The sequence below is a fragment of the Enhydra lutris genome, unplaced genomic scaffold (assembly GCF_002288905.1).
Source record: "Enhydra lutris kenyoni isolate GAN:26980312 unplaced genomic scaffold, ASM228890v2 scaffoldscaffold23, whole genome shotgun sequence".
Taxonomy (NCBI): Eukaryota; Metazoa; Chordata; class Mammalia; order Carnivora; family Mustelidae; genus Enhydra; species Enhydra lutris.
The window spans coordinates 3,329,740-3,357,363 of record NW_019154107.1 but is presented as its reverse complement, the minus strand read 5'-3'; the positions used below and the strand labels follow the sequence as shown (position 1 = coordinate 3,357,363).

General features: G+C 34.8%; 1 protein-coding gene across 4 annotated transcripts in view; it reads right to left on the bottom strand.

Annotated features, from left to right (window-relative positions):
* LOC111150493 (connector enhancer of kinase suppressor of Ras 2) overlaps positions 1–27,624 on the bottom strand; it is a 277,360-nt gene that overhangs the window by 187,370 nt on the left and 62,366 nt on the right. For all 4 annotated transcript variants that reach the window (XM_022507967.1, XM_022507968.1, XM_022507969.1 and 1 more), the window contains exons 3-4: positions 16,572–16,774; positions 270–357 (exon numbers count right to left, since the gene is read on the bottom strand). In XM_022507967.1, coding sequence (XP_022363675.1) covers positions 270–357; positions 16,572–16,774 — 291 coding nt within the window. The remainder of the gene's footprint in view (positions 1–269; positions 358–16,571; positions 16,775–27,624) is intronic.

Here is a 27,624-nt window from a genome sequence, read left to right as displayed (position 1 = left end):
AACGTGAGACCACCAGACCTACAACCTAACAGTGATTTCTCTAGAGGTTCACTTTACTTTTTTACATCTTCTGCTAAATAAAAAGCTTGCTTATTGGGCTACATGAATAGTTTCTCAAATCATATATAAGTTTATTTAGAACCATTTGTCTTAGAGTAAGAAACTCCCAAGCCAGTATCTTATAAACTATTGGTAAAAAGGAATACTTTGCACGGTTAGAGTATGAAATAGATAATAAATTAACAAAAAGAAAGGTTATCAGCTAATACCTGTTGCACTATTGTTGTCAATTCCAAGCAGAGCTGTATGACATTATTCCTTGTAACTGAGTAGTCTGTGACAGCAGCAAATGGTGACCTATAAAGGGAAAAGGAAAATTGTGATTAATAGGAACAGATTTTGGGGCACCTGTGTGGCTCAGTCATTAAGTGTCTGCCTTTGGCTGAGGTCATGATCCCAGGGGGGATCGAGCCCCGCATCAGGCTCCCTGCTTGGTGGGAAGCCTGCTCCTCCCTCTCCCATTCCCCCTGCTTGTATTCCCTCTCTCACCATGTCTCTCTGTCAAATAAATAAATAAAATCTTTAAAAAAAAATAGGAACAGGTTTTGAAAGTCCCCAAATGCAACAGCCTTAAGTCGAGATCTTGAATGATAGGAAATGAGTTGTTCTTTTTTTTTTTTTTTTAAGATTTTATTTATTTATTTGACAGAGAGAGATCACAAGTAGACGGAGAGGCAGGCAGAGAGAGAGAGAGAGGAGGAAGCAGGCTTCCCGCCGAGCAGAGAGCCCGATGTGGGACTCGATCCCAGGACCCCGAGAACATGACCCGAGCCGAAGGCAGTGGCTCAACCCACTGAGCCACCCAGGCGCCCAAAATGAGTTGTTCTAAAGTTCACATAGCGACAAAAAGTATTCGGATTTTAGAAAAAAATTTTATTACATATTTTAGATAAAAATTCAGAAATTTTATTTTTAAAAATTATTTTATTTTTAATTCAGAAATTAGAAGAGAAGTAAATTCAAGAAACATAATGGTTACGTTTTTTTCTCTAAAAATTTATTTATTTATTTTAGAGAAAGAGAGAGTATGTGGCAAGGAGGGGCAGAGGGACAGAGAGAATCTCAAGCAGACTGACTCAGGGCTTGATCTCACAACCCAGAGATCTTGACCTAAGCAGAAACCAAGACTTGGAAGCATAACTGACTGCACCCCCAGGCACCCCAAGAAACATAATGTTTGCTTTTCATCAAATTTCTTTTTTTAGTTTGTAATATTTATTGGTTCTTTGGTACCTATAAGGTCTCTTTACTACACCTAAAATAAAACAAATGAAGGAGTATTTTAAACAAAGACAATATTTTAGTTTATTTTCAAGTGAAGATTCTGAATACAGTCTCTTCTTGAAACAAACATTCACGATTCAGAGCTAGTAATGAGAGCTAACACTTACTTAGGACTTATTATGTGCCAGGTACTCTTCTAAATGCTTTACATGTAATAAATTATTTTCACAAAGCTTCTATGTAGTAGGCACCACTATTATTCCCATTTAACGTATGAGAACACTGAGATACAAAAAGGTTAAGTGGCAGCTAGTAAGTGGGAGGAGCTGGTATTCAAACCAAGGAAGTCTGAACCCACACTCCACAGAGTTAAACACTAATATACATACTGCCTCTATGAACTTACTTACTAAGTTTTATCTTGTACTAAACCAATTATTAATGTCACTTCACATCCTTTTTTCAAGTAATGTGGTAGACAAATAATAAATATATTTTGGTATAAGGTTTATATTTACAAGGTTGTCAGAGACAAATAGCAGCAATCTTTCTTACCAAGTGTTTTGCCACCAAAAGAATTCATAGTGACTTTCCATTACTTCTTATCCACTCTCACCTGTGAATGCCCATCAGGTTTTTTTTTTTGGTTTTGTTTCTTTTCAGTGTAACAGTATTCATTGTTTTTGCACCACACCCAGTGGTCCATGCAATACGTGCCCTCCTTAATACCCACCATCTGGCTCCCCCAACCTCCCACCCCCGCCCCTTCAAAACCCTCAGGCTGTTTTTCAGAGTCCATAGTCTCTCATGGTTCACCTCCCCTTCCAATTTCCCTCAACTCTGTTGGTGGGAATGCAAGTTGGTGCAGCCACTTTGGAGAACAGTGTGGAGATTCCTCAAGAAATTAAAAATAGAGCTTCCCTATCACCCTGCAGTTGCACTACTGGGTATTTACCCCAAAGATACAGATGTAGTGAAAAGAAGGGCCCATCAGGTTTTTTAAGGCCAAATCTTATAGGGTTTGGGAGGTTCAGTTTAATGAAAAGAAAATAAAATCACTAATATAAAAGAAGGCATGGAGGTGAAAATTTAGTGAAATTATTGTATCCTTAGTGCTTTAGACCTCCTTCTATTTGATATCTCTTCAGGAAATTTACTAAGAATGCATATATGGAACTGCCCTGGGTCATAAATAATTTGTTTCTTCTAGCCAACTCTACAACTCAAGCACCTCCCACTCTCACATAGGTCTAAGAGATATCCTTTATTGGTTACATTTTTTAAACCTATTTTTCACTTACATATTTCTGATATTGGCCATTCTGTTAGCTATATAATTTGAATTTCCCCAAAATATTTCTTCTTTTTAAAAAAGTTTTTATTTTAACCTGTTGCTCATCATGACCAGTGCAATTCTTAATCCCCATTAACTATTTCACCCATCCCCCGACCCATCTCTCCTCTGGTAACTATCAGTTTAGTTTGTTCTCTAGAGTTAAGAGTCTGTTCCTTGCTTTGTCACCTTTCTTTCCCCTTTGCTCATTTTTTTTTTCTTGAATTCCACATGAGTGAAATCATATGGGATTTGTTTTTCTCTGACTTATTTTACTTAGCATCACATCCTCTAGGTCCATTTGTGTTGTTGAAAATGGCAAAATTTCCTTATTATGGCTGAATAATATTCCACTGTATATATACACCACTTCTCCTTTATCCATTCATCTATCCATGGACACTTCAGTTGCTTCCATATTTTAGTTAGTGTAAATAATGCTGCAATAAACATAGGGGTGCCTCTATCTTTTTGAACTACTGTTTTTGTATTCTTTGGGTAAATACCAAATAGTGGAATTACTGGATCCTATGGTAATTGTACTTTTAATTTTTTGAGGAATCTCCATCTATTTCCTACAGTGGCCACACCAGTTTGCATTCCCAACAGTGCCTGAGTGCTCCTTTTTCTCCTCATCCTCACCAATACCTGTTGTTTCTTGTGTTGTTGATCTTAGCCATTCTGACAGGTATGATGTGATATCTCATTGTAGTTTCAATTTGCATTTCTCTGATGATCAGTGATGTTGAGCATCTTTTCATGTGTCTGTTGGCCATCTGGATGTCTTCTTTGGAAAAATCTCTCTTCGTGTCTTCTGACCATTTTTTAATTAGATTATTTGTTTTCTGGGTGTTGAGTTTTATAAGTTCTTCATATATTTTGGATACTAACCCGTTATCAGATACATCATTTGCAAACATCTTCTCCCATTCCATAAGTTGCCTTTTATTTTTATTGTTTCCTTCACTGTGCAGAAGCTTTTTATTTTGATGCAGTCCCAGTAGTTTATTTTTGCTTCTCTCCCTTACCTCAGTCGACATATTTAGAAAGAAGTTGCTATGGTCAATGTCAGAGAAATAACCGCCTATATTCTTTTCTAGGATTTTTATGGTTTCAGGTCTCACATTTAGGTCTTTAATCCCACCAAGGTGTTTTATCTATATTTATGTTATTTATTACCTATATCTAATAGTTATCTGTATTTCCTGAGTGGGTTTCTAATCCATAATGATACTGAACAGCCTCATGTGCATATTTCCTATCCATATATATATAGTCTTCAGTGAAATGGCTCCTCACACCCTTTGTCCATTTGTTTTTGGATTTTTAGTATTCCTACTGTTGAATTTAGAGAGTTCCTAACACATTTTGTATGCAAATTATTTGTTGAATAGGTGACCTGTAATATTTCTTCTCAGTCTAAGGCTTTTCTTTCCATCCTCTTAATAGGATCTTTAGCATACCAGGTTTTTAATTTTAATGAGGTCAAACTTAATAATTTTTTCTGGATTATACCTTTAGTCCTATATCTCAGAAAATCTTCACCTGATCATAAGTCATATTTTCTTATGAAAGTTTTATAGTTTTATGTTTTACCTTTTGATATGTGGTCCATTTTTTAGTCAATTTTTACATAAGGTGTAAGGTCTGGGTCGAGTTTCACTTCTTCCCCTATGCTGATCCAACTGCTCCAAAACCATTTGTGAAAGGCTAACCATTCTCCACTGTCAAAAATCAGCTAACCAGACCTATATAAAGGAACTGTCTGGACTCTCTCGGAGTCTATCCAGTCACCAACAACAGTTTTGATTACTATAGTTATATAACAGTTCAAATTGAGTAATATCTTTTTCAAAACTGATATACAACTCCAGTTTTTTTTCTTTTTAGTATAAACTTAGAATCACACAGTCTATGGCTATACAAAAATCCTGCTGGAATTTTCATATGAATTTCATTATACCTGTAGAGAGACTTGAGAATGGATATTTTTACTGAGTCTTCCAATTCATGAACACAGTATACAACATGTATCTCCATTTATTTATAGCTTATTTGATATCCTATATCAGTGTTTTATAGTTTTCACATACTGATCCTGTAGATATTTTGCTAAATTTATGTGTAGGCAACTCACTGCTTTTGAAGCAACTGTAAATTGTACCGTGTTTTTAATTTTGGTTTCTAGTTATTCATTGTTAGTATACAGGAATCTAATTAATTTTTGTGTGTGGACTTTGTATCCTACAACCTTGCTATTTACTTATTAGTTCTAACAGATGTTTTATAGATAGGTTGGAATCTTCTATCCAAGGATATATATAATCTGCAAATAGGGGAGGTTTTATTTTTTCATTCTAATCTCTAGGCCTTTTGTTTCCTTTTTTTGCCTACTGCCCTGGATATGACATCCAATAGGTTATTAAATTGGAGGGATGAGAGCAGACAGTATTACCCTATTCCCAGTCTTAAGAGGAAAGCATTCAGTATTTCATAATGCAAGTGTAAGTTTAGCTGTTGCATTTTATATATGCTTTATATCAAGTTCAGGTATTACTAGTCTGTTCTTACCTTGCTGAGAATTTTTCTAAAGGATGGGTATAGGATTCTACCAAATGCTCTTTTTTACATTAACTGTTATGATCATATGATTTTCATTCTTTAACCCATTGATGTGGTAGATTACACTGATTTATTTTTGAGTGTTAAGGCAGCATTGCATACCTGGGATAACTCCTACTCAGTCATGGTGTATAATTATATTTATATATGGTTGGATTGGTTCTACCAATATTTTGTGGAGGATTTTAACATGTAAGTTAACAAGTTAACATGTAAGTTCATAAGATACTGGTCCACAGTTTTCTTTTTTTGTACTGTTTTCATCGAGTATTGGGATCAGGATCGTGATCATCTCATAAAATGAGATGGGAAGAATTACCTACTCATCTATCTTCTGGAACAGTGTGTGAATTGGTATTATTTCCTCTTTAAACATATAGTAGAATTCACCAAGGAAATCATTTGGGCCTGGACCTTTTATACCCCAACAAAAAATGTTTCTAAGTACAATTCAAATTCTTTAATGCTCAAAGGATTATTGATAATATTTCATCTTAAGTAAATTTTGGTTTGTGTGTTTCAAGGAACTGAAATTGGTCAATTTCGTCTAAGCTGTAAAATTTATGTATGAAGACCTATTTGTAGTATTCCTTCATGATCCTTTTATTTTGATCAACTTTTCCACTGTGTTTGTTTTCAGTTTCAATGATTTTTAATCCTTTGTCATTATTACCCTGTTTTGCTTGCTTTAGTTTTATTTTGCTCTTATTTTTCTATTTTCTTTTATTATAAGAATACTCATCACAAGATTTACCCTCTACAAAACCTTAAGTGTACAAGATGGTATCATTAACTACAGGTATAGTATTAACTACAGGTACAATATTTTATATGAGACCTCTAGAAATGTTCATCTTGCTTAACTGAAAATTTATACACATTGATTAGCTATTATTTTCCCACTTTCTTAAAATGGAAGCTTAGCTGATTGATGAGATTTTTTTTTGATTTAAGCATTCAGTACTATAAATTTTTCTTTTATCACTGTGTGCCACAAAAGTTATTATTTGTTCTCTTCTCATTCTGTTTAATATATTTTTTTACTTCCCTTGAGACTTCCTCTTTTATCCATGTATTACTTGGAAATGTGTCATTTGATTTCTAGTTTGATTCCATTATGGTTAGAAATATACTCTAACTGGATTTTAATTCTTTTTTTTTTAAATTTTACTCATTTATTTGACAGACAGAGATCACAAGTAGGCAGAGAGGCAGGCAGAGAGAGAGGAAGGGAAGCAGGTTCCCTGATGCGCAGAGAGCCCGATGCCGGGGCTCGATCCCAGGATCCTGGGATCATGACCTGAGCTGAAGGCAGAGGCTTTAACCCACTGAGCCACCCAGGCACCCCTGGATTTTAATTCTTTTAAATGTGTCAAAGTATGCTTTATGATGCAGATGTAGTCTATCCTGGTGAATGTTCCAACGGGCACTTAAAAAGAATTTGTATTCTGCTCCTGTTGGATAAAGTACTCTAAAAGTGTCAATTATATAATGTTTTTGTGGTGGCATTCAGTTCTTCTAATCCTTACTGAATTTATGTCTGATAGTTTTATCAATATCAAGAGAGTGGATATGAAATACTCAATTATAACTATGGATTTGTCCTTTTCTTCTTGTTCCATCAGTTTTTACTTCCAAGCTCTGAAGTTTGGTTCATACATCTTATCAGTGATTTCTGTGTCCTCTCTTTTGAAATGTCTATGTGCTCATCTACTACATTTTGGTATTTTTAAAATATGAAGGTAAGGGTGCCTGGGTGGCTCAGTGGATTAAGCTGCTGCCTTTGGCTCAGGAGTCCTGGGATCAAGCCCCGCATCAGGCTCTGTGCTTGGCAGGGAGCCTGCTTCCCCCTCTCCCTCTGCCTGACTCTCTGCCTACTTGTGATCTCTCTCTCTCTGTCAAATAAATAAATAAAATATTTTAAAAAGATACAAAGGTAATATTCACATAGTACATATTAACATTCTGTTTCTCATGTTTGTTGCAAGTATTTATTTTTCCCAGTTGGTCATCTGTCTTATACTTCGTCACATTTTTCAGTTTTTTGTAGTGAAAGTCAACTGGGATGGTCATTTGTATTTTATTCCATATTTTTAAATACTTAAATCTTTCTACATCTAGCAATCATTTTTTGTCTGTATTTTCTCATGGGTTTATTTTCCACTTAAATAAGTGACATACTTAAAATTAGGGTTCAGGCTTTATCAGGCATCCCAATACTATTTATTAAATGACCCTTTTTTCTCCAGTAGTTTTCTTTTTAAAGATTTTATTTATTTTTTTGATGGAGAGAGAGCGAGAGCAGGAACACAAGTAGGGGGAGTGGGAGAGAGAGAAGCAGGCTTCCTGCCGAGCAGGGAGCCTGATGTGGGGCTCGATCCCAGGACCCTGGGATCATGACCGGAGCCAAAGGCAGACGATTAATGACTGAGCCACCCAAGTGCCCCTCTCCAGTGTTTTTAATGTATTGTTTTCTAAATAATTCTATATACCATAGCCTATTTTAGGCTGTCTTTTACTAATCTACATTCCAAAAATTCAGTATATTTTCACCATAATTTACTAAAACAGAGACATTACGAATTCAAATAAAGTTAATTGGGAAAATATGTAATTAATTAATCTACATTCTCAGTTAAAAAATTAACTTCTTTGTGAGTAATCAGCTTTAAAAAATTTATTCTTATGGAAGTTGTCTGAAACTGGAATATAGAGATGTTGCATAGGTGTATCTGAATCTACTAAAACTCATTAAACTGTACACCTAAAATGGGTGAATTTTATAGAATTTAAATTAGGCCTCAATAAAACCATTTTTTAAAAGGATGTAAAATATAAACATTTCTAAGACAAAATCATTTTTTAAAAAAGTAACTAAAGGCCATTTTTGTTGCACTGAAGCATAAAAATTGGCATTTTAATTAAGAATTCAGCATGCTTCTGGCATGAGTAGAAATAGTTTAGGTTCTTAGGTTTGAAAAGGTCAAAGTCTGTTAATAAAATCTAAAAACTTCATTCAAAAGTGATAAGATGAAATACAGCATGATTTGTCCCATAAATTTGATCTTCAAAATATATAAAAGGAAAAATCTATTTGATGACCCAATGCCTGTAGCAAACTGAATTCTAACTGAATTCTAAGGCATGTTTTCCACTTTCTTAACCACTCATATTTCAAGTAAGACAAGTTTCTAGCTCAAGATTAAATGTCAAGAAAACTAGGGGAAAAACTCTAAGCATATACCAAAGAAAACACTGATATCCTCTTGTAGGGAATTCCCCTGAAGTTTTTATTTTAAAGGCAAATCATGTATAACTATACTGAAGAACCATTCTTATCCTGAAGATGTTAATGTTTGGTATGATTATTTTGGCTATACACATATGTAAATAAATGAAGACTGACAGGTTCCAATCTTTATGAGTTACCGAAGATGATTACTCAGTCATGACTTGATGATCATCTAGATAGAGAAACAAAGCTCTGTAGAGTACATGAGCACAATCAGTTCATACACAAAACAAAAAAAGAAAGAGAAATTTATTTTTCAGTCTGAAGAAAAAAAAAAAAGCCCAAGCTAGAGCTCAGGCTACTTACAAAAACGAACACAGTGACTCCAAGTAAAGGATATTAAATTCATGGCAGGAAAGCTTTCTGATGCCAGAAAGTTAAAAAAAATCCTTGGCTCATCAATAAATAGCCATCACAGGAACTATCCTATTTAGATCTGAAAAGTTGGGGTAAATCGGAGGGGGAGACAAACCATGAGAGACTGGACTCTGAGAAACAAACTGAGGGTTTTGAAGGGGAGGAAGGTGGAGGGTTGGGTGAGCCTGGTGGTGGGTACTAAGGAGGGCACATATTGCATGGGGCACTGGGTGTGGTACATAAACAATGAATCTTGGAACACTGAAAAAATAAAATTAAAAATGTTAAGCAACTGTTCTTCTTAAATCACCATATGGATAATACAATGCTTACAACTCTTTCAAGTGTAAAGGTTTATGACCCTGTAAGAAAGTATTCTTTGTACGTTCTTTTCCAACAAAAGTATTTCACTTATGGAAAAGTTATTAGTGGTTCAGAAATGCTAAACAAATTAGAAGCCAAGAAGGAAAACTAAAAAGCTAAGAAGTTAATAAGGATATCTGGACTGCCTCACTATTTCTCAGGTTGGCACTGCTGAGCCTGAGCACAGTCCATGAACAGTGGCAGTTTCAACATTAGTGCTTATCTCTGGAACAAAAGGTGCCAAGTGAGGGCACCTGGGTGGCTCAGTTGGTTAAGTGTCTATCTTCAGCTCAGGTCATGATCCCAGAATCCTGGGACCAAGCCCTGCATCGGGCCCCCTGCTTGGCAGGAAGCTTGCTTCTCCCTCTTCCACTCCCCCTCCTTCTGTTCCCTCTCTCGCTGTGTCTCTCTGTCAAATGAATAAAATAACATCTTTTTTTTTTTTTTTTTTTTTTTGTAAAAGAGGTGCCAATTGAGAGCAATGAGCATGCGAGAGGAAAGAAGGCCAAGCAACAGCGGGCTACAGTATCTGGTAGTGTTTGAGGTAATTTGGTTTTTGTAATTTTTTTCTTAGTATACAATTAGCTTTTGTCCTATAGTTTTCCATTATGGAAGAAGAAATCAGTTCAACCATTTTCTTTTTTTAGATAGGGCAAAAGATTTCAAAGAAAATATTTTTGCCTTGTCACTCTACTCTTATGCCTTAAACATTCAAAAGTTTTCAATGACATAAAAAGATAATATCTCCTTGATCTCTTCAAAATAGAATGGTCTTGAAAGGTAGTTTACAATTAGAATTAGGTGTGAATGCTAAAAAATGAGAGGAAATAATGAACTTTTGCCATAATTAACAAAATAAACCTTTTCTATAAATAATACTTATAAACACTGTTAATTTTTTTTTTTGAGGGTTGATGGGGGGAGGGGGGTTGGGAGGGGGGGGGGGGTTATGGAAATTGGGGAGGGTATGTGCTATGGTGAGTGGCGTGGAGTGTGTAAACCTGGCGATTCACAGACCTGTACCCCTGGGGATAAAAATATATGTTTATAAAAATAAATAAATAAATAAATAAATTAAAAAAAAATAAACACTGTTAATGATGTTACTGTACAATGTGATACATACAGTTATCTCTAACCCTCTTAAGTATAGATTGACTTGGCAAAGCCCTATAAAACTGCAAGAAAGATGAGGTGTGAAGAGCAGCAGGATGTAGGTTAAAAATAGACAAGTAAACCATGCATTGAAAATAAACAGTAAAGCTACCAAATGTGATTAATCTCTGAAGCTCTTCCTCAGGGAAAGTCTGCTGCTTCGTTCAAGTAAATATTTAAAATGGAAGGGATAAACAGCAATTTTGTTATGCTTAGATTTTATATGATTTAAGAAATGTAAAGAGCTTTTTTTAAATGTTCAGTTAGCTAACATATAGTACAACATTAGTTTTTAATGTAGTTTTCAAGGATTCATTAGTTGTGTATAATACCCAGTGCTCAACACAACACATGCCCTCCTTAATACCCATCACCTTGTTACCCCATCCCCCTGCCCACTTCCCCCTCTGAGGCCCTCAGTTTGTTTCCTGGAGTCTATAGTCTCTCATGGTTTGCTTGTCTCCCTCTCTGATTTCTTCCCCTTCAGTTTTCCCTCCCTTCCCCTATGATCCTCTGTGCTATTCCTTATGTTCCACATATGAGTGAAACCATATGACAAATCGTCACATGCCCCTCAACAGATGACTGGTTTTTGAAAATGAATTTTATTTGGATGAAAGCTCCATTGAAGTTGAAGGTTTTGTGAACTGTAAACATTTCCCCCCTAACTTTTAAGTCTTAAAACTTCAAAAGGTTTTTGCTTTTTTTGAGAGAGAGAAAGAGCATGTGTGTGGGAGCAGGGGTGGGGGCAGAGGGAGAGAGGGAAAGAGAGAATCTTAATTAGGCCTCATGCCCAGAGCGGAGCTCAATGTGAGACTCAGTCTCACAACCCTGAGATAATCACCAGGGCTGAAATCAAGAGTCAGATGCTTAACCGAGCCTCTTAACAGAGCCATCCAGGAGTCCCAAAAGGTTTCAATGATATTAAAAGATATCTCACTGATGCCTTCAAAGTAGAATGTGAACTAAATTTTCTATAAATTAAAATTCTATATAGTGATTTTTAAGTATCTAGGCCAAAATCAGAAGTGACACTCTTGTTTAGCACTTGAAGAGAAACACCAAAATGAAAATAAATGTTTATATATGTTGCATTCTTAAGAATAACTTCCTCAAAATTTTTAAGAATTAGTCAACATTATAAAGGAGATGTAGCATGACAAAAGAACATGACAAATGAAAAAACAAGAAGGGCTTTGGCATCAAACAAAAATAGATTCAAATTTTAATTTTCTTGGTAGAAGAATGACTTTAGGCAAGTTACTTACTGTTTCATATGTAAAATGTGAATAATGACATCTGCTTTATGAGAATTCAGTGAGTTGATATATATGAAGCATCTAGTTCAGTATCTACAACTAAATTCAAGGTTTTCACCTATTCTTTCTTTTCCTCTCTCCCCTTTCAAGTGAGATAAAATAAAAATTGCAATAAACACATATCATATTGCCATGCATGCAAGTTCTTCCCAAAATGCAGTACAAAATTTAATGCCTAAACATTTATCACTGTTTCTTTAAATTAAAATAAAGCTACACCAACAGATTAAAATATTAAGAATTTTTGGTCAATGTCATTTCTATGGAAATTTTTATAATTAAGTACCTAAGTTCTAAGTTCTTCAAAAGCAAACAAAAATAAACAAGACAGGACACATTCTTACCTTTTATAAAGAAAGCATAAAGAGCTTAATTTTGTTCTAGAACTTAAAATTATTAACTAAATTTATTTAGAGAAGAGGTAGGGAGTTAAATAATGATTCTACAAGTAACTAACAAATGTTGTTAGTGTTCATCCTTTGATATTATTTAGAAGGAAATAAGTTCAATATATTCCTCATATGCCTTTGGTGAACAAGGTCAATGAATTATAGAATAGTAGTGCTTAGAAGAGAACTTCAAATTCTGCAGGTTTTATATCCTATTTTAAAAAGAAAATAAAAACAAAAGTTAAGGTTCAAGATTATTCAGGACTAGAGGCAGAGCTGAAATTCAACCCTTTCTCAGCCTTTTGCTCCTTTGCACTACTTCATGATGCATTTTGGCCAGTATTCACAATCATGGTCATGGAGAACACTGTTCTTTTGGCTATTCTAGCAATGATTAATGGGTTTTGTTTTCTGTGTAGCTTCTGGACACAGTGAAACAAGAGGACATATGAGGTGTTGTCTTGTGTTCTTGTTGCTACCCAGAAAACCTTTTTTTCTTTGAAAGGAATAAAAATATAACTTAAATACAGACCCACTAATAATCTCTGATAAAAGTCTGGGTTACCATCAGGAAAACAAACAGCCTAAGCATTTTACCTGGCATAGTTATAGATAAAGTCCTATTATATTTAAATTGATTTCAGGACCTTCTGAAATTTATATTAGCCAAGGAACAGTTAAGATATTCATACAATCCACCGTAAAGGAGGAAGCAAAGTCAAGCTCCCAAATATAGAAGTAGTATTCATCATTTACCTCTCTTCTATCACCACTAAAAATTTAAGAATCTATGAAAAATGGAAGTTAACATTACACAAAACTATTCTCAACTACAAACCATCTCACAGAAAAATTTCTTCAGAGAGGAATTCTCACCTTTAATTCATAACCAATTCATATATTCCAGTTTTCATGACTTCTAAATAAAATCACTAAACTGTTGTTAGTATGGTCACATATATCCTGATTCCCTCATTCGCTACATACTTTCAGTTCTCAAACTACCTAATCACTCAGCAACATTTGACCCTACTCACCACCTCCTTTTCCTCCTAAAACTCTACTACCATATTAAATGTTCTCACAACTCAGCCAAAAAAAGTAATTAAATGAGGTGATGGATGTATTAGTTAACCTTACTGCGGTAATCATTTTGCCATATATATATATATATATATATATATATATATATATATACACACACACACACACACACACACATACATATGTATATTTATATATATATAATTTGATACATATATGTATGTATATCTTAAATATGCTGTATATCTTAAAATTACCTAGTTATTTGTCAATTACAGCTCAGTAAAGTTGGAAAAAAGAAAATACTGAAATCTCAAAAAAAAAAAAAAAGACCAACCAACCCACAAACAAACAAACACCTCTTTGCTTTCTACCTTTACTTCCATGACACATTCTCATCTAATTCTCTCCTACCTCTTTGGTTATGCCTTCTCATTTTTGCCCCAAGCTGCACTTCTACTCATCCTTCAGTTGTTGGTGGGTCACAGAGCTCACTCCTTATCCCAGTTCTCTTCATTTACTCAAAAATATTTATTGAGCACCCACTCTAGGCCACGAACTCTTCTAGATAATTGTGGCAGCAGTAAACAAATCAGATGAATATCCCTGCTCTCTTGAAGCATACATCATATAATCAGACAAAAACAACAATACATAAGAAAATGATATAATGTTAGAAGGGTATAAGTGGTAAAGAAGACAAATAGAGCAGAATAAAAGGAATCCATTCTAAAACTCTCCTCAGACCACCGTATTAATACATCTGTGACTTTATCACCTATATTTTAACTATTCCCAAGTCTCTATAGATCATGTATTTTTTCTGAGCAGCAATAATCTAAAGAAGTTTCCACAGTTTATCATGCCTCACTCAACTCAACATTCATCTTCCACCATAACTTGTTCCTTCCACCATAACTTGTTTGATAATGGCATCACCATCCACTGGCCCAGCAAAATCAAATACCTAGATGCCTCCTGTCGTCTCTAGATCTTATGGGTCCTGGAATCTTATTTATCTGTATAAATATCTCTAACGTTCTTCTATCCTCACTTCTGCTCCTCTAATTAAAAACCTCAGGAAATAGCAGGATCAACTCTGTTGTCAGATGCCTGGACTGAATAATGGTTCCACCACTTACTTGCCATTTGGTTTTGAATTTAACCTCTATAAGTGCTAGTTTTTCTAGCTGTAAAATGAAGACAACCCTCCTGGGGTTGCTTTGATTAAATGAGTGTGGCTAGAGGTATTAGCATCAAAATCATCAACAGTAGCAGCAGCATGATTAATTCCCAAAATAGCCTCTTAAGTCACTTTTCCTTCTTCTATCCTTACCCTTCTTTAATCTTTCTCAACACTACAGTCCTACTAATCATCAAGATCCAGAGGCCTAAACACAATTACCCTACTAAACAGGTTCTGAAGGCCTTCAGGTAAGTCCAAATGCCTTAACATGTAAGAAATTTTTTTTTCCTCCTTCTTTCCTTTCTGAAACTTAAGCTTGCTAAAGTCGTCATCATTATAGGCAAGCCAGCCTAGAGCTGAAATTTTCTGTGAAAGATATTCAAAATATAAACTTCAGTTTCTTTTTTCAATTTACAGTCTCAGCAGATGATTTTAAAGTTATCACAAAATTGTCTTTTTTTTCCTTCCAAGTACATATTTCATTTTTACAGTCAAAATACTAAATTTTGATTTAATCAATCACGGTGGTATGATGGAATACAAAATAAGCATTGTGAAAACCTTTGCAGCAACAGAAGCCAAACAGATTACTTAAATTATTTTCTTCAGGCTTTTTATCACATTTTCTCTTCCTGTGAAACAAACACAAAACACTACTGATTGACTTCATGGAGTGTTATGCGTGTGTTTGTATGTGTGCGTGCACTGATATGTGTTTGTAGGTGAACAGGCATTTACTAAAAGCATCTTCTTAGATGATAAAAAAAGTCACCATAAAAAATTATGTAATACAGTAAAATGTCAGAAACTGTCATAGTGTTCTAGAAGCTATTTATATGACTATAAACAGCCATTTTAGCCATTAAAAGTGAAAATATTCTATATTCATATTTGACAAGTACTAGTGTAAAAAGAATATAAAATGAAATTTACTAAATACATTTATTAAGGTCGAGCAAATTCACAATTATAGAGCAGGTCATAGTGTAAGAGAATATAACTAAAATCGAGTGTGTTCTTTAAGCTTTATAATTACTGGAAAGCCTTCTGAAACAAATATATTACATTACTTAAGGACTAAGCCATATTTTAAATGTATTTTACTTATTGATCATTATGAAACTTATAGAATTTACATACTTAAAGTGCAACAACTTTAAACAATTGATAAATATAGTTTAGACAATTATGAGAATTAAATTTTAATGATGTCATAATGCAAAAGAAATATTCTGTCCAGCAATTAATTATCAAAAAGCTAATGACCCAGAGCTTAGTATTAAAATTTGGATTTAGTATCATCATATTATATGTTATTATTAATATATATAAATTTAGATAATATAAGTTAAATTATTTTAGCTTTTAGTTTAAAAATACAAATATTTATTTTTATATAAGGCCTCAGATTTTTAAAAAGCCAAAATATTGTATATAATGTATATCCCACTGACATTTACTCAAGAAAGAATTCTGGTAAAATTGTGTATTACCAGAATTTGTTATGAGAGAGAAAATGTATTTTAAAATTTGGTTATTTAACCACCATAATAACATAGTACATATCCCTTACAAAAAATTCTAAAAATGAAAGAGCTTAATTAAAAAATTATAATTTGTTTTACCATTACAATGTTTAATCACATATTTTAAAATTTTTTCATTTTATATCATGAAATTTTTTTTAGTTTATGTGTTCTAAGATAAATAAAAATTAACTAGAAAAAAATCTTAAACTGTGTTTATGATATCCAAGATTGTACAATATAAGTAATAATAAAGAATGAATTTAGCAAGGTAAGGAGATATGCAGTGCATGCTATTAAAGTCTCAGAGTCTAATTACCCATTTAAAACAGTAAATAGAATCCTAATGCTCACTCCCTTAAATATGACCAATTAATACAAAGAATAAAGAAAATTAGGAGTTAAAACAGTACTATCAGTCTTGTTGTGACAGCCAAAAAATGACTTTGCTTGTAAAGCAGTTAAGGTATTCTGAAACTGTCAGGGACGAATTATTAATTGGCTACTTAGTTAGACACAAAAATTTACAAATGATTAATGTCTATTTGATGATACCCCTATATTGTGATGAATCATAGTTAGACATTCATAACATGCTATTCCTTTACCTATCCAACTCTTTCACGAGAACACATGAAATAATGTTATATTCAAGATAGTGTCTGAGGAAGATTACTTATGAAACAAGTGGAAGATTTTACCTGTCCAACCAGGCAAGCAGACTCTTGGCTGCTCCTATCAGATCCACAACCGAAGTCAGAAAGTCATTTGGCAATTTTCGGCTTGTTCTCCCATCATAATGGCCGCTCCTTCTCCTCCCGGTTATAAAATTCTGCAGATTTTTGGCAGATGCATTCAGCTTGTGAGAAAGGGTTTTCAGATTTTCTGTTTCCAAGCCATAATTCTGAATTATAAAAAGAGAGAAAACAAATATACTTGAAGTCAATATATTCATTCACTAAAATATTTACTGAATATGTTACTATGTACAGGCAATAAAATTAGTACTAAGAGTTAAAATGACTAAGATAGGATTCCTGGCCCAGAAGAGCCCACAGTCAAGTGAGGATCAAATGGGCAAATGTCAGATGAACAAATTACAAAAAAATGTGTTAAATGCTAGTGTGAACATGCAAAGAGAAGGGCATTATCTCCTGGAACTATGTCATGCAAGAAAGAAAGATTATTAGGACTCATAAGCATTTCTTTTAAACCCAAACTTAAGTTCATTTACTTGTGAAATTCATTTTTATCAGTACTTATTTTTTTATTAAAAGGTTTTACTTGAGAGAGAAAGAGTGCATGTAAGCATGAGCTGGGGGTGGAGCAGAGGGAAAGGGAGAAGCAGGCTCCCTGCTGAGTGGGAAACCCAGAGGCTCAATCCAAGGACCCCAGTTGGGATCATGACCCCAGCTGAAGGCAGATGCTTAACCGACTGAGCTACCCAGGCACCCCAGTAATTATTTTTTAATATCTATTCTATTAGTATATGCATAGTCATGAATGTAGATGCTATGAAAAATTCTGCTTTCCCCAAGTGAGCAAAGAAAGCACAAACTAACGATAAAATGAAAAAGAAATAAATCATATGCAATATAGCTTTATTTTGTGTCCTCTCCATAATGACACATAAGAAATTTCATCTATAATATGGTACCAGAAGAAAACAAATTCCTCAGTGGAACCAATATGCTTTCTCCTTTTTATAATACAAATTATGAAACTGAATTAATTTTTATTTTTGTCATGGTTGCACTAGCTCACAGTCAAATATGAAGCACATCGAAAACAATCATACTGGCTTTTTGCTAACTTTGTTTTCTTGTTTTTCCTTGGTCTCACTTTTGAATTTGCAGTAATATTTACTATTTCACTTTAAATATTATGTCTATAAATTAATGCAGAAAGAAGTTATATGAATAAATATAAATAAACTTTAAAAAAACACATTCAATGCAAAACACTCTAAGATTTCCACAAATAACCCTTAGGGAAAGATTTCATAAGTTACAATTAAATTTTAAAAGAGCTGATTGTGAGTTGTAAAACACCTCCAAGAAAGGCTGGTTAACCTACTCAAAGGATGACTTTCATTAAACTACTTAGCAGCATATATGTGATAGTCATGTGTAAAATTAAAAGTATTACTACCTTATAGAATATATAAGACCCAAGGAATTTTAGATAGCTTCTGAAGCCCAAATGAATTCTAAGTTTGATTTATCCTCCTTTTACAGTTCAGGACAATGAGGCACAGGGAGATTTTCTGTGCGCTTATAGAGCTTAGAGTAGATAGAATTCAGAATGGGACTACAAGTCACAAGGCCATATGTGAGGGGATGTCTAAGTGAAATGGTAGATAAAATACTAGGGGTATGAAAAAGGGAAGCAAATGGCCCAATAAATTTAGCTGTATTAAGTCAACAACCACTGGGTAACTACTTCATATGAAATTTATTTCTTCTATGGTAATTTAAGAAAAGAAACTTCGAGGAGGAAAAAAGGAGGGACTAGAGGAGGGTTTGGACACAAACATAAAATACCAAGTTACATAAAAACATATATATACATACATATGTATATACATACATACATATATAAATACATATATATACACATACATATATACATATACATATATGAATAAATACCAAAGTTATGTATGTTACCATTGAAGGTCTCATAGTGATAAAAAGTCTGAATGTTCTTTGCTAAAAATTTACATTTTTTATTAAAAGAATATTCCTTTTGGAGCCATGGATCTCTTTTTGTTTTTATTTTATTTATTTATTTATTTTAAAGATTTCATTTATTTATTTGACAGAGATCACAAGTAGACAGAGAGGCAGGCGGTGGGGGGGGAGGTGGGAAGCAGGTTCCCTGCTGAGCAGAGAGCCTGATGTGGGGCTCGATCCCAGGACACCGAGATCATGACCTGAGCCGGAAAGCAGAAGCTTAACCCTCTGAGCCACCCAGGTGCCCCATGGATCTCTTTAAAAACAAACAAACAAACAAAAAAACACAACATAGTATATTAAATACCCACTACGGGGCACCTGGATGGCTCAGTGGGTTAAAGCCTCTGCCTTCGGCTTAGGTCATGATCCCAGGGTCCTGGGATCCAGCCCCGCATGGGGCTCTCTGCTCAGCGGGGAGCCTGCTTCCTCCTCTCTCTCTGCTTGCCTCTCTGCCTACCTGTGATCTCTGTCTGTCAAATAAATAAATAAAATCTTTAAAAAAAATACCCACTACTAAATTTGAATTGCAATATTCTCTCAAGTCAAAAGATTTTCTTTGCACAAATAAAACATTCTATTCAGATTCTCTTGCATCTGAGCATGGATTATCTGAAACATTTGGGAGATTTTATCTACCTTGTCAGTATATTAAGAAGGAAATCCTTTTATAAGTTTATTGAAGATATTCTCTAATGACTAGATAAGAGCAATTTATATCAACTTCTTTATTTATTAATTTGGCTTGAAACAACAAAAATTTATTTTCTCATACTTTAGAGATCAGAATCCAAAATCACTACCACTGGGCTAAAATCACAGTGTTGGCAGATACATGCTTCTTCTGGGAACTCTAATCCTTGCCTCAAAAAGAATCTGGTAGCTGTGGACATTCCTTAATTTGTGGCCATTATAACTCCGGTCTCTGCCTCTGAGGTCACATGGCCACCTCTTCTGTGTGTACCAAATCTCCCTCTGCCTCTCCCTCATGAGGACATTTGTGATTGGATTTGGAGCCCACCTGGGTAATCAAAATTAATCTCCCCCTGTTAAGATCTTCAATTACATCGGAATATGCATGTCACTCACTCGCTGGAGGAAGGGAAAGGCCTTCTCCAAGATCACGAACATGAGCTGGTCCCCTCCAAAGCTCATTCCCAGCTGCCCTTTGGAGACTCTATGAACTAAATTTTAATGACACATCTGAAGTGCTTTCCTGAAACCATTTTCAGAAGTTTTCCCCTGTGTTAAAGCATCTTCCCTGAAGTATAAAAGGATTCTCATTTTTCATTTTTGTGTATTAATGATTTTCATAACAATTTCTTAAAGAAGCTCAAATAATAATATTTCATTAGAGAGGAAACTAATCAATCAACCTGTAATGTAACTTTCATTCTATAGCCATTGGTTGCCATACAACATTAATTTCCTTTATATATAATACTAGCATCTCAATATTTTCTTAGAAAGGGTCAGAATAATGTAAAAAGAATAACAGATCTTATAAATAAAAATATGAAGTCAAAGTAAAACTACTTTGAAGCCTTCAAAATTTAAGATGTTACTAAAACTTTTTTTAAAATACAACTCAAGAATTAGAGAATAAAAAAATCTTGTGGGAGAAAACCTAGAAGGATATCCTGAGAGAACTTCTCCTAAATTGGAAATCTACTAAAGAAATATCCTACATGGACCAGAGGGGAAAGATGAGGAGGACAGAGGAATATAGAGGGCAAGAAGAGACAAAAGATGTGTAGTAGAGGATGGAGAGGAAATTCTTAAAACTAATTCTAGTTAAACCAATAAAAATAAATACAATAAAACTAGTTAGACCAATAACTCAAAAGCATTTTTAAGAAAATTCTCAAGAAAATGGGGTGCCTGGGTGGCTCAGTCAGTTAAGTGGCTGACTCTCGATCTCAGGTCAGGTCTTGATCTCAGGGTTGTGAGTTCACGCCCCACACAGGGACTTAACTTAAAAAAAAAAAAAGGAAGAAAATTCTATAAGACTATAAAAATAGGTTAGAATCTTATCTGTATACAAGTGTCTGTATGGTATTATTTTAACATAAGGGATAGATTAGTTGATCTCAAGTTAATTTTTGTCATCAAAGTTCTCAATTCTAAATAACTCAAAATCAATTACTGACAATATATAGATTTTCTTCCTATTTCCTTCATGAAAGCAGATGATGTGCTGTGTCTCACTAAGTCACCAGTAAATCATGCTCCCGTGCCTCCTACATCAAGAAGTGACAAGTGAATAATGCACTCCTTTGCTTTGGTCCAGAAGTATGCAGACAATAAGTACCGACTCAAATTTTATATTTTAAAAGTTTTAATTTAAATTCCAGTTAGATAACATACAGTGTTATATTAGTTTCAGGCATACAATGTAGTGATTCAACACTTCCATTCATCACCCTGTGATCATCACAACATGTGCACTCCTTAAACCCCATCACCTATTTCACCCATCCTCCCAGCCACCACCCCTCTGGTCACCAACAATTTATTCTCTACAGGTAAGAGTCTTTCTTGGTTTGTCTCTCCTTTCTCTTATTTTTGCCCCTTTGATTGTTTTGTTTCTTAAATTCTACATGTGAGTGAAATCATATGGTATTTGCCTTTATCTGACTTACTCCACTTAGCATAATATACTCTAGTTCATCCACGTTGTTGGGAATGGCAAGATTTCATTCTCTTCCTTATTTTTATTATTTTTTAAAATTTAAATGCAATCAGCCAACATGTAGTGCATCATTAGTTTCAGATGTAGACTGTAATAATTCATCAGTTGCATATAACACCCAGTGCCCACCACATCACATGCCCTCTTTAAAGCCCATCACAAATTATCCCATCCTTTTCCACCTCCCCTCCAGCAACCCTCAGTTTGTTTCCTATATTTAAGAGACTCTTGATGGCTGAGTTAATATCCCATTGTATGTACATAGCACTTCTATATCCATTCATCAGTAGACGGACAATTGGGACTCTTTCATAATTTGGCTATTTAGATAATGTTGACCTTAACATCAGGGTACACGAATCTTTTTGAATTAGTATTTTTGTATTCTTTGGGTAAATACCTAGTAATGTGATTGCTGGATCACAGAACAGTTCTATTTTTAACTTATTTAGGAATCTCTCCACTGTTTTCCAGAGTGGTTGTAACAGTGTGCATTCCCACCAACAGTGCAAGAGGTTTCCCTTTTCTCCACATCCTCACCAACACCTGTTGTTTCATGTGTCATTGATTTTTGCCATTCTGACAGGTGTGAGGTGATATCTCAGTGTAGTTTTGATTTGTATTTCCCTGATGATGAGTGAGGTTAAGTACTTTTTCATGTGTCTGTTGGCCATCTGGATGTGTTCTTTGGAGAAATGTCTGTTCATGTCTTTGCACATTTTTTAATTGGATTATTTGTTTTTTGAGTTTGAGTTTTTTAAGTTCTTTATATATTTTGGATACTAACCCTTTGCCAGATATGTCATTTGCAATTGTTCCCTCACATTCTGCGGGTTGCCTTTTAGTTTTGTTGATTGTATCTTTTGTTGTGCAGAAGCTTTTTATCTTGATGAAATCCCAAGTTTATTTTTCCTTTTTTCCCCCCCTTGCCTCAGAAGACATACCTATAAAGAATTTGCTATGGCTGATATCAAAGAGTCTACTACCTATGCTCTCCTCTAGTTTTTTGCAGTTTCAGGTCTATAACACATTTAGGTCTTTAATCCATTTTGAATTTATTCTTGTGTGTGGTATAAGAAAGTGGTCCAGTTTCATTCTTTCACATGTTGCTCTTCAGTTTTCCCAACACTGTTGAAGAGATTGTCTTTTTTCCCACTGGATATTCTTTTCCTGCTTTGTCAAAGATTAACTGACCATACAGTTGTAAGTTTACTTCTGGGTTTTCTATTCCGTTCCATTGATCTCTGTGTCTGTCTTTGTGCCAGTACCTTACTGTCTTGATGGCTACAGTTTTGTGATGTAACTTAAAGTCTGGAATTGCTGTGCCTCCAGCGTTGCTTTTCTTTTTCAGTATTGCTCTGGCTATTCGGGGTCTTTTCTGGTTCGACAAATATTTTAGGACTGTTCCAGTTCTGCAAAAAATGCTGGTGGTATTTTGATAGGAACTGCATTAAATGTGTAGATTGCTTTGAGTAGTATAGACATTTTAACAATATTTGTTCTTCGAACCCACAAGCATGGAATATCTTGCCTCATATTTCTGTCATCTTCAATTTCTTTCATGAGTACTTTTTCAATTTTCAGAGTACAGATCTTTTACCTCTTTGGTTAGGTTTATCCCTAACATCTTACTGATTTTGGTGCAATTGTAAATGAGACTGACTCCTTAATTTCTCTTTCTGCTGCTTCAGTATTTGTGTATAGAAATGCAACAGATTTCTATACATTGATTTTGTACCCTGTGACTTTACTGAATTCCTCTATCAGTTCTAGCAATTTTTTGGTGGAGTCTTTCAGGTTTTCCATAGAGAGTTTCATGTCATTGGCAAGTAGTGAAAATGTGACTTCTTTCTTGCCAATTTGGATGCCTTTTCTTAATGTTGCCTGACTGCTTTCGCTAGCACTTCCAGTACTATGTTAAATTACAGTGATGAGAGTGGACACCCCTGTCTTATGTCTGACTGAATAGGAAAAGCTCTCAGTTTTTCCCTACTGATGATAAGGTTGGCTGTGAATTTTTCATAGATAGCCTTTATTATGTTCAAGTATGATACCTTTAAACCTACTTTGTTGAGAATTTTTATCATGAATGGATATTGTACTTTGTCAAATTCTTTTTCTGCATCACTGAAATGATCATTTGGTTCTTATTCTTTCTTCTATTAATGTGATGTATCACATTGATTTGCAAATATTCACCCACTCTTGCAACTCAGGAATAAATCCCATTTGATCATGAATGATTTTTTAATGTATTGTCAGAGATACAGTGTCAGAGATATTGGCCTGTAGTTCTCTCTTTTAGTGGAGTCTTTATCCGGTTTTGGAATTAGGTAATGCTGAACTCATAGAATTAATTTGTAAGTTTTTCTTCCTTTTCTATTTTTTTGGAATAGTTTCAGAAGAATAAGTATTAACTTATCTTTAAATGTATGGTAGAATTTCCGTGAAGCCATCTGTCCCTGGACTTTTGTTTGTTGGGGGATTTTTGAGTACTGATTCAATCTCTTCATTGGTTATTTGTCTCTTCAAGTTTTCTCTCTCTTCCTGTTTCAGTTTTGGTAGTTTATGTTTCTAAGAATTTAACCATTTCTTCCAGGTTGTCCAATGTATTGCCATGTAATTTTTCATGACATTCTCTTAATAATTGCTTTTACAAGGCAGTTGTTATTTTGCCCCCTCATTTGTGATTTTATTTATTTGGGTGCTTCCTCTTTTCTTCTTGGTAAGTCTGGCTAGAAGGTTATCAACGTAATTAATTCTTTCAATGAACCAACTCCAGGTCCAATGCTCTGTTCTATTGTTTCCTTAGTTTCTATATCATTTATTTCTACTCTAATTTTTATTATTTCCTTTCTTCTGCTGGCTTTAGCTTTCATTTGTTTTTCTTTTTCTAGCTACTTATGTATAAGGTTAGGTTGTTTATTTGAGATTTTTCCTGCTTTGAGGTAGGCCTACATTGCTACATACTTACCTATTAGGACCACTGTTGCTGCATCCCAAAGGTTTGGGGCCATTGTGTTTTCATTTTCATTTGTTTCCATGTATTTTTAAATTTCTTTGATTCCTGGCTGACTCACTCATTGTTTAGTAACATGTAGTTTAACCTCCATTTATTTATATTTCTAACTTTTTTTCTTATGGTTAACTTCCAGCTTCACAGTGTTGTGGGCAGAAAAGGTGCTTGATATGATTTCAATCTCTTTGAACTTGTTGAGGCTTGTTTTGTGATCTAATGTGTAATCTATTCTGGAGAATATTCCATGTACACTTGAAAAGAACATGTATTCTGATTTTTTAGGATGGAATGTTCTGAATATATTTGTTACATCTATCTCATTCAGTGTGTCATTCAAATCCATGTTTCCTTGCGTATTTTCTGTTTAGATAATTTGTCCATTGATGTAAGTGGGGTACTAATGTCCACTACTATCATTGCGTTATTATCAACTAGTTCCTTTATTATTTTTTATTAACATATAATGTATTATTTGTCTCAGAAGTACAAGTCTGTGATTCATCAATCTTACACAATTCATAACACTCACCATAGCACATACCCGCCCCGATGCCCATCACCCAACCACCCCATCCCTCCCACCCTCTCCCCTCCAGCAACCCTCAGTTTGTTTCTTGAAATTAAGAGTCTCTTATGGTTTGTCTCCCTCTCTCGTTTCATCTTGTTTCATTTTTCCCTCCCTTCCCCTATGATCCTCTGTCTTGTTCTTTAATTCCTTAGATCAGAGAAATCATTTATTTGTCTTTCTCTGACTTATTTCGCTTAGCATAATACCCTCTAGGTACATCCACATCATTGCAAATGGCAAGATTTCATTTTTTCCCCCGATGGATGCATAATATTCAATTGTAGGTATATATATATATGTGTGTGTGTGTGTGTGTGTGTGTGTGTGTGTGTGTGTGTGTGTATATACCACACCTTCTTTATCCATTCGTCTCTTGATGGACATCTAGGCTCTTTCCATAGTTCAGCTATTGTGGGCATTTCTTCTATAAGCATTGGGAACACGTGTCCCATTGGATCACTACCTTTGTATCTTTAGTGTAAATACCCAGTAGTGCAATTGCTGGGTTGTAGGGTAATTCTATTTTTGATTTATTGAGAAATCTCCATACTGTTTTCCAGAGTGGCTGCACCACCTTACATTCCCACCAACAGCATAAGAGGGTTCCCTTTCTCTACATCCTCGCCAACACCTGTCATTTCTTGAGTGGTTAATTTTAGCCATTCTGACCTGTGTGAGGTGTTATCTCACTATGGTTTCGATTTGTAATTCCCTGATGCCGAGTGATGTGGAGCACTTTTCGTGTGTCTGTTGGCCATTTGGATGTCTTCTCTGCAGAAATGTCTGTTTATGTCTTCTGCCCATTTCCTGACTGGATTATTTGATCTTTGGGTGTTGAGTTTGGTAAGTTCTTTATAGATTTGGGGTATTAGTCCTTTATCTGATATGTCATTTGCAAATATCTTCTCCCATTCTGTCAGTTGTCTTTTGGTTTTGTTGACTGTTTCCTTTGCTGTGCAAAAGCTTTTGATCTTGATGAAGTCCCAATAGTTCATTTTTGCCGTTGCTTCCCTTGCTTTTGGTGATGTTTCTAGGAAGAATTTGCTGCAGCTTAGGTCAAAGAGGTTGCTGCCTGTGTTTTCCTCAAAGATTGTGATGGATTCCTTTCTCCAACTGAGGTCTTTCATCCATTCTATTTTTGTGTGTGGTGTAAGGAAATGTTCCAGTTTCATTCTTCTGCATGTGTATGTCCAATTTTCCCAAAACCATTTGTTGAAGAGACTGTCTTTTTTTACACTGGACATTCTTTCCTGCTTTGATGAAGACTACTTAACCCTAGAGTTGAGGGTCTATTTCTGGGCTCTATTTTGTTCCACTGAACTATGTGTCTGTTTTGTGCCAGTACCATACTGTCTTGATGTTTACAGCTTTGTAATAGAGCTTGAATTATGGAATTCTGATACTGCCAACTTTGGTTTTCTTTTTCAACATTCCTTTAGCTCTTAGGGGTCTTTTCTAGGTCCATACACATTTTAGGATTATTTGTTTCATTTCTTTGAAAAAAGTTGATGGTATTTTGATAGGGACTGCATTAAATGTGTAGATTGTTCTAGGTAACATAGCCATTCTCACAATATTTTTCTTCTAATCCATGAGCATGGAATGTTTTTCCACTTCTTTGAGTCTTCCTCAATTTCCTTCATGAGTATTCTATAGTTTTCTGAGTACAGATTCTTTGCCTCTTTGGTTAGATTTCTTCTTAGGTATCTCATGTTTTTGGACACAGTTGTAAATGGGATTGACTCCTTAATTTCTCTTTGTTCTGTCTTGTTGTTGATCTATAGAAATGCTACTGATTTGGGGTGCCTGGGTGGCTCAGTGTTTTAAAGCCTCTGCCTTTGGCTCAGGTCATGATCCCATGGTCCTGGGATCGAGCCCTGTATCGGGCTCTCCACTCAGCAGGGAGCCTACTTCCTCCAATCTCTCTCTCTCTGCCTGCCTCTCTGCCTACTTGTCTGTCAAATAAATAAATAAAATCTTTTAAAAAAAAAGAAATGCTACTGATTTATGTACATTGATTTTATATCCTGACAATTTACTGAATTCCTGAGCGAGTTCTAGCAGTTTTGGAGAGGAGTTTTTTGTGTTTTCCACATGAAGTGTCATATCATCTGCAGATAGTGAGGGTTTGACTTATTCTTTGCTGATTCAGATGCTTTTCCTTTTTGTTGTCTGATTGCTGAGGCTAGGACTTCTCTCTAGTACTATATTGAATAGCAGTGGTGATAGGGGACATCTCTGCCATATTCCTGACCTTAGGGGAAAAGCTCTCAGTTTTTCCCCATTGAAAAGGATATTCCCTGTGAGTTTTTCATTGATAGCTTTGATGATATTGAGGTATGTACCCTCTATCCCTCCACTTTGAAAAGTTTTGATCAAGAAAAGATGCTGTACTTTGTTGAATGCTTTTTCAGCATCTACTGAGAGTATCATATGGTTCCTGTTCTTTCTTTTATTAATGTATTGTGTCACATTGATTGATTTGAGGATGTTGAACCAACCTTGCAGCCCAGGAATAAATCCTGCTTGGTTGTGGTGAATAATCCTTTTAATGTATTGTTGGATCCTATTGGCTAGTATTTTGGTGAGAATTTTCACATCTGTGTTCATCAAGGATATTGGTCTGTAATTCTCCTTTTTGATGGGGTCTTTGTCTGGTTTTGGGATCAAGGTAATGCTGGCCTCATAAAATGAGTTTTGAAGTTTTCCTTCCATTTCTATTTTTTGGAACAGTTTCAGG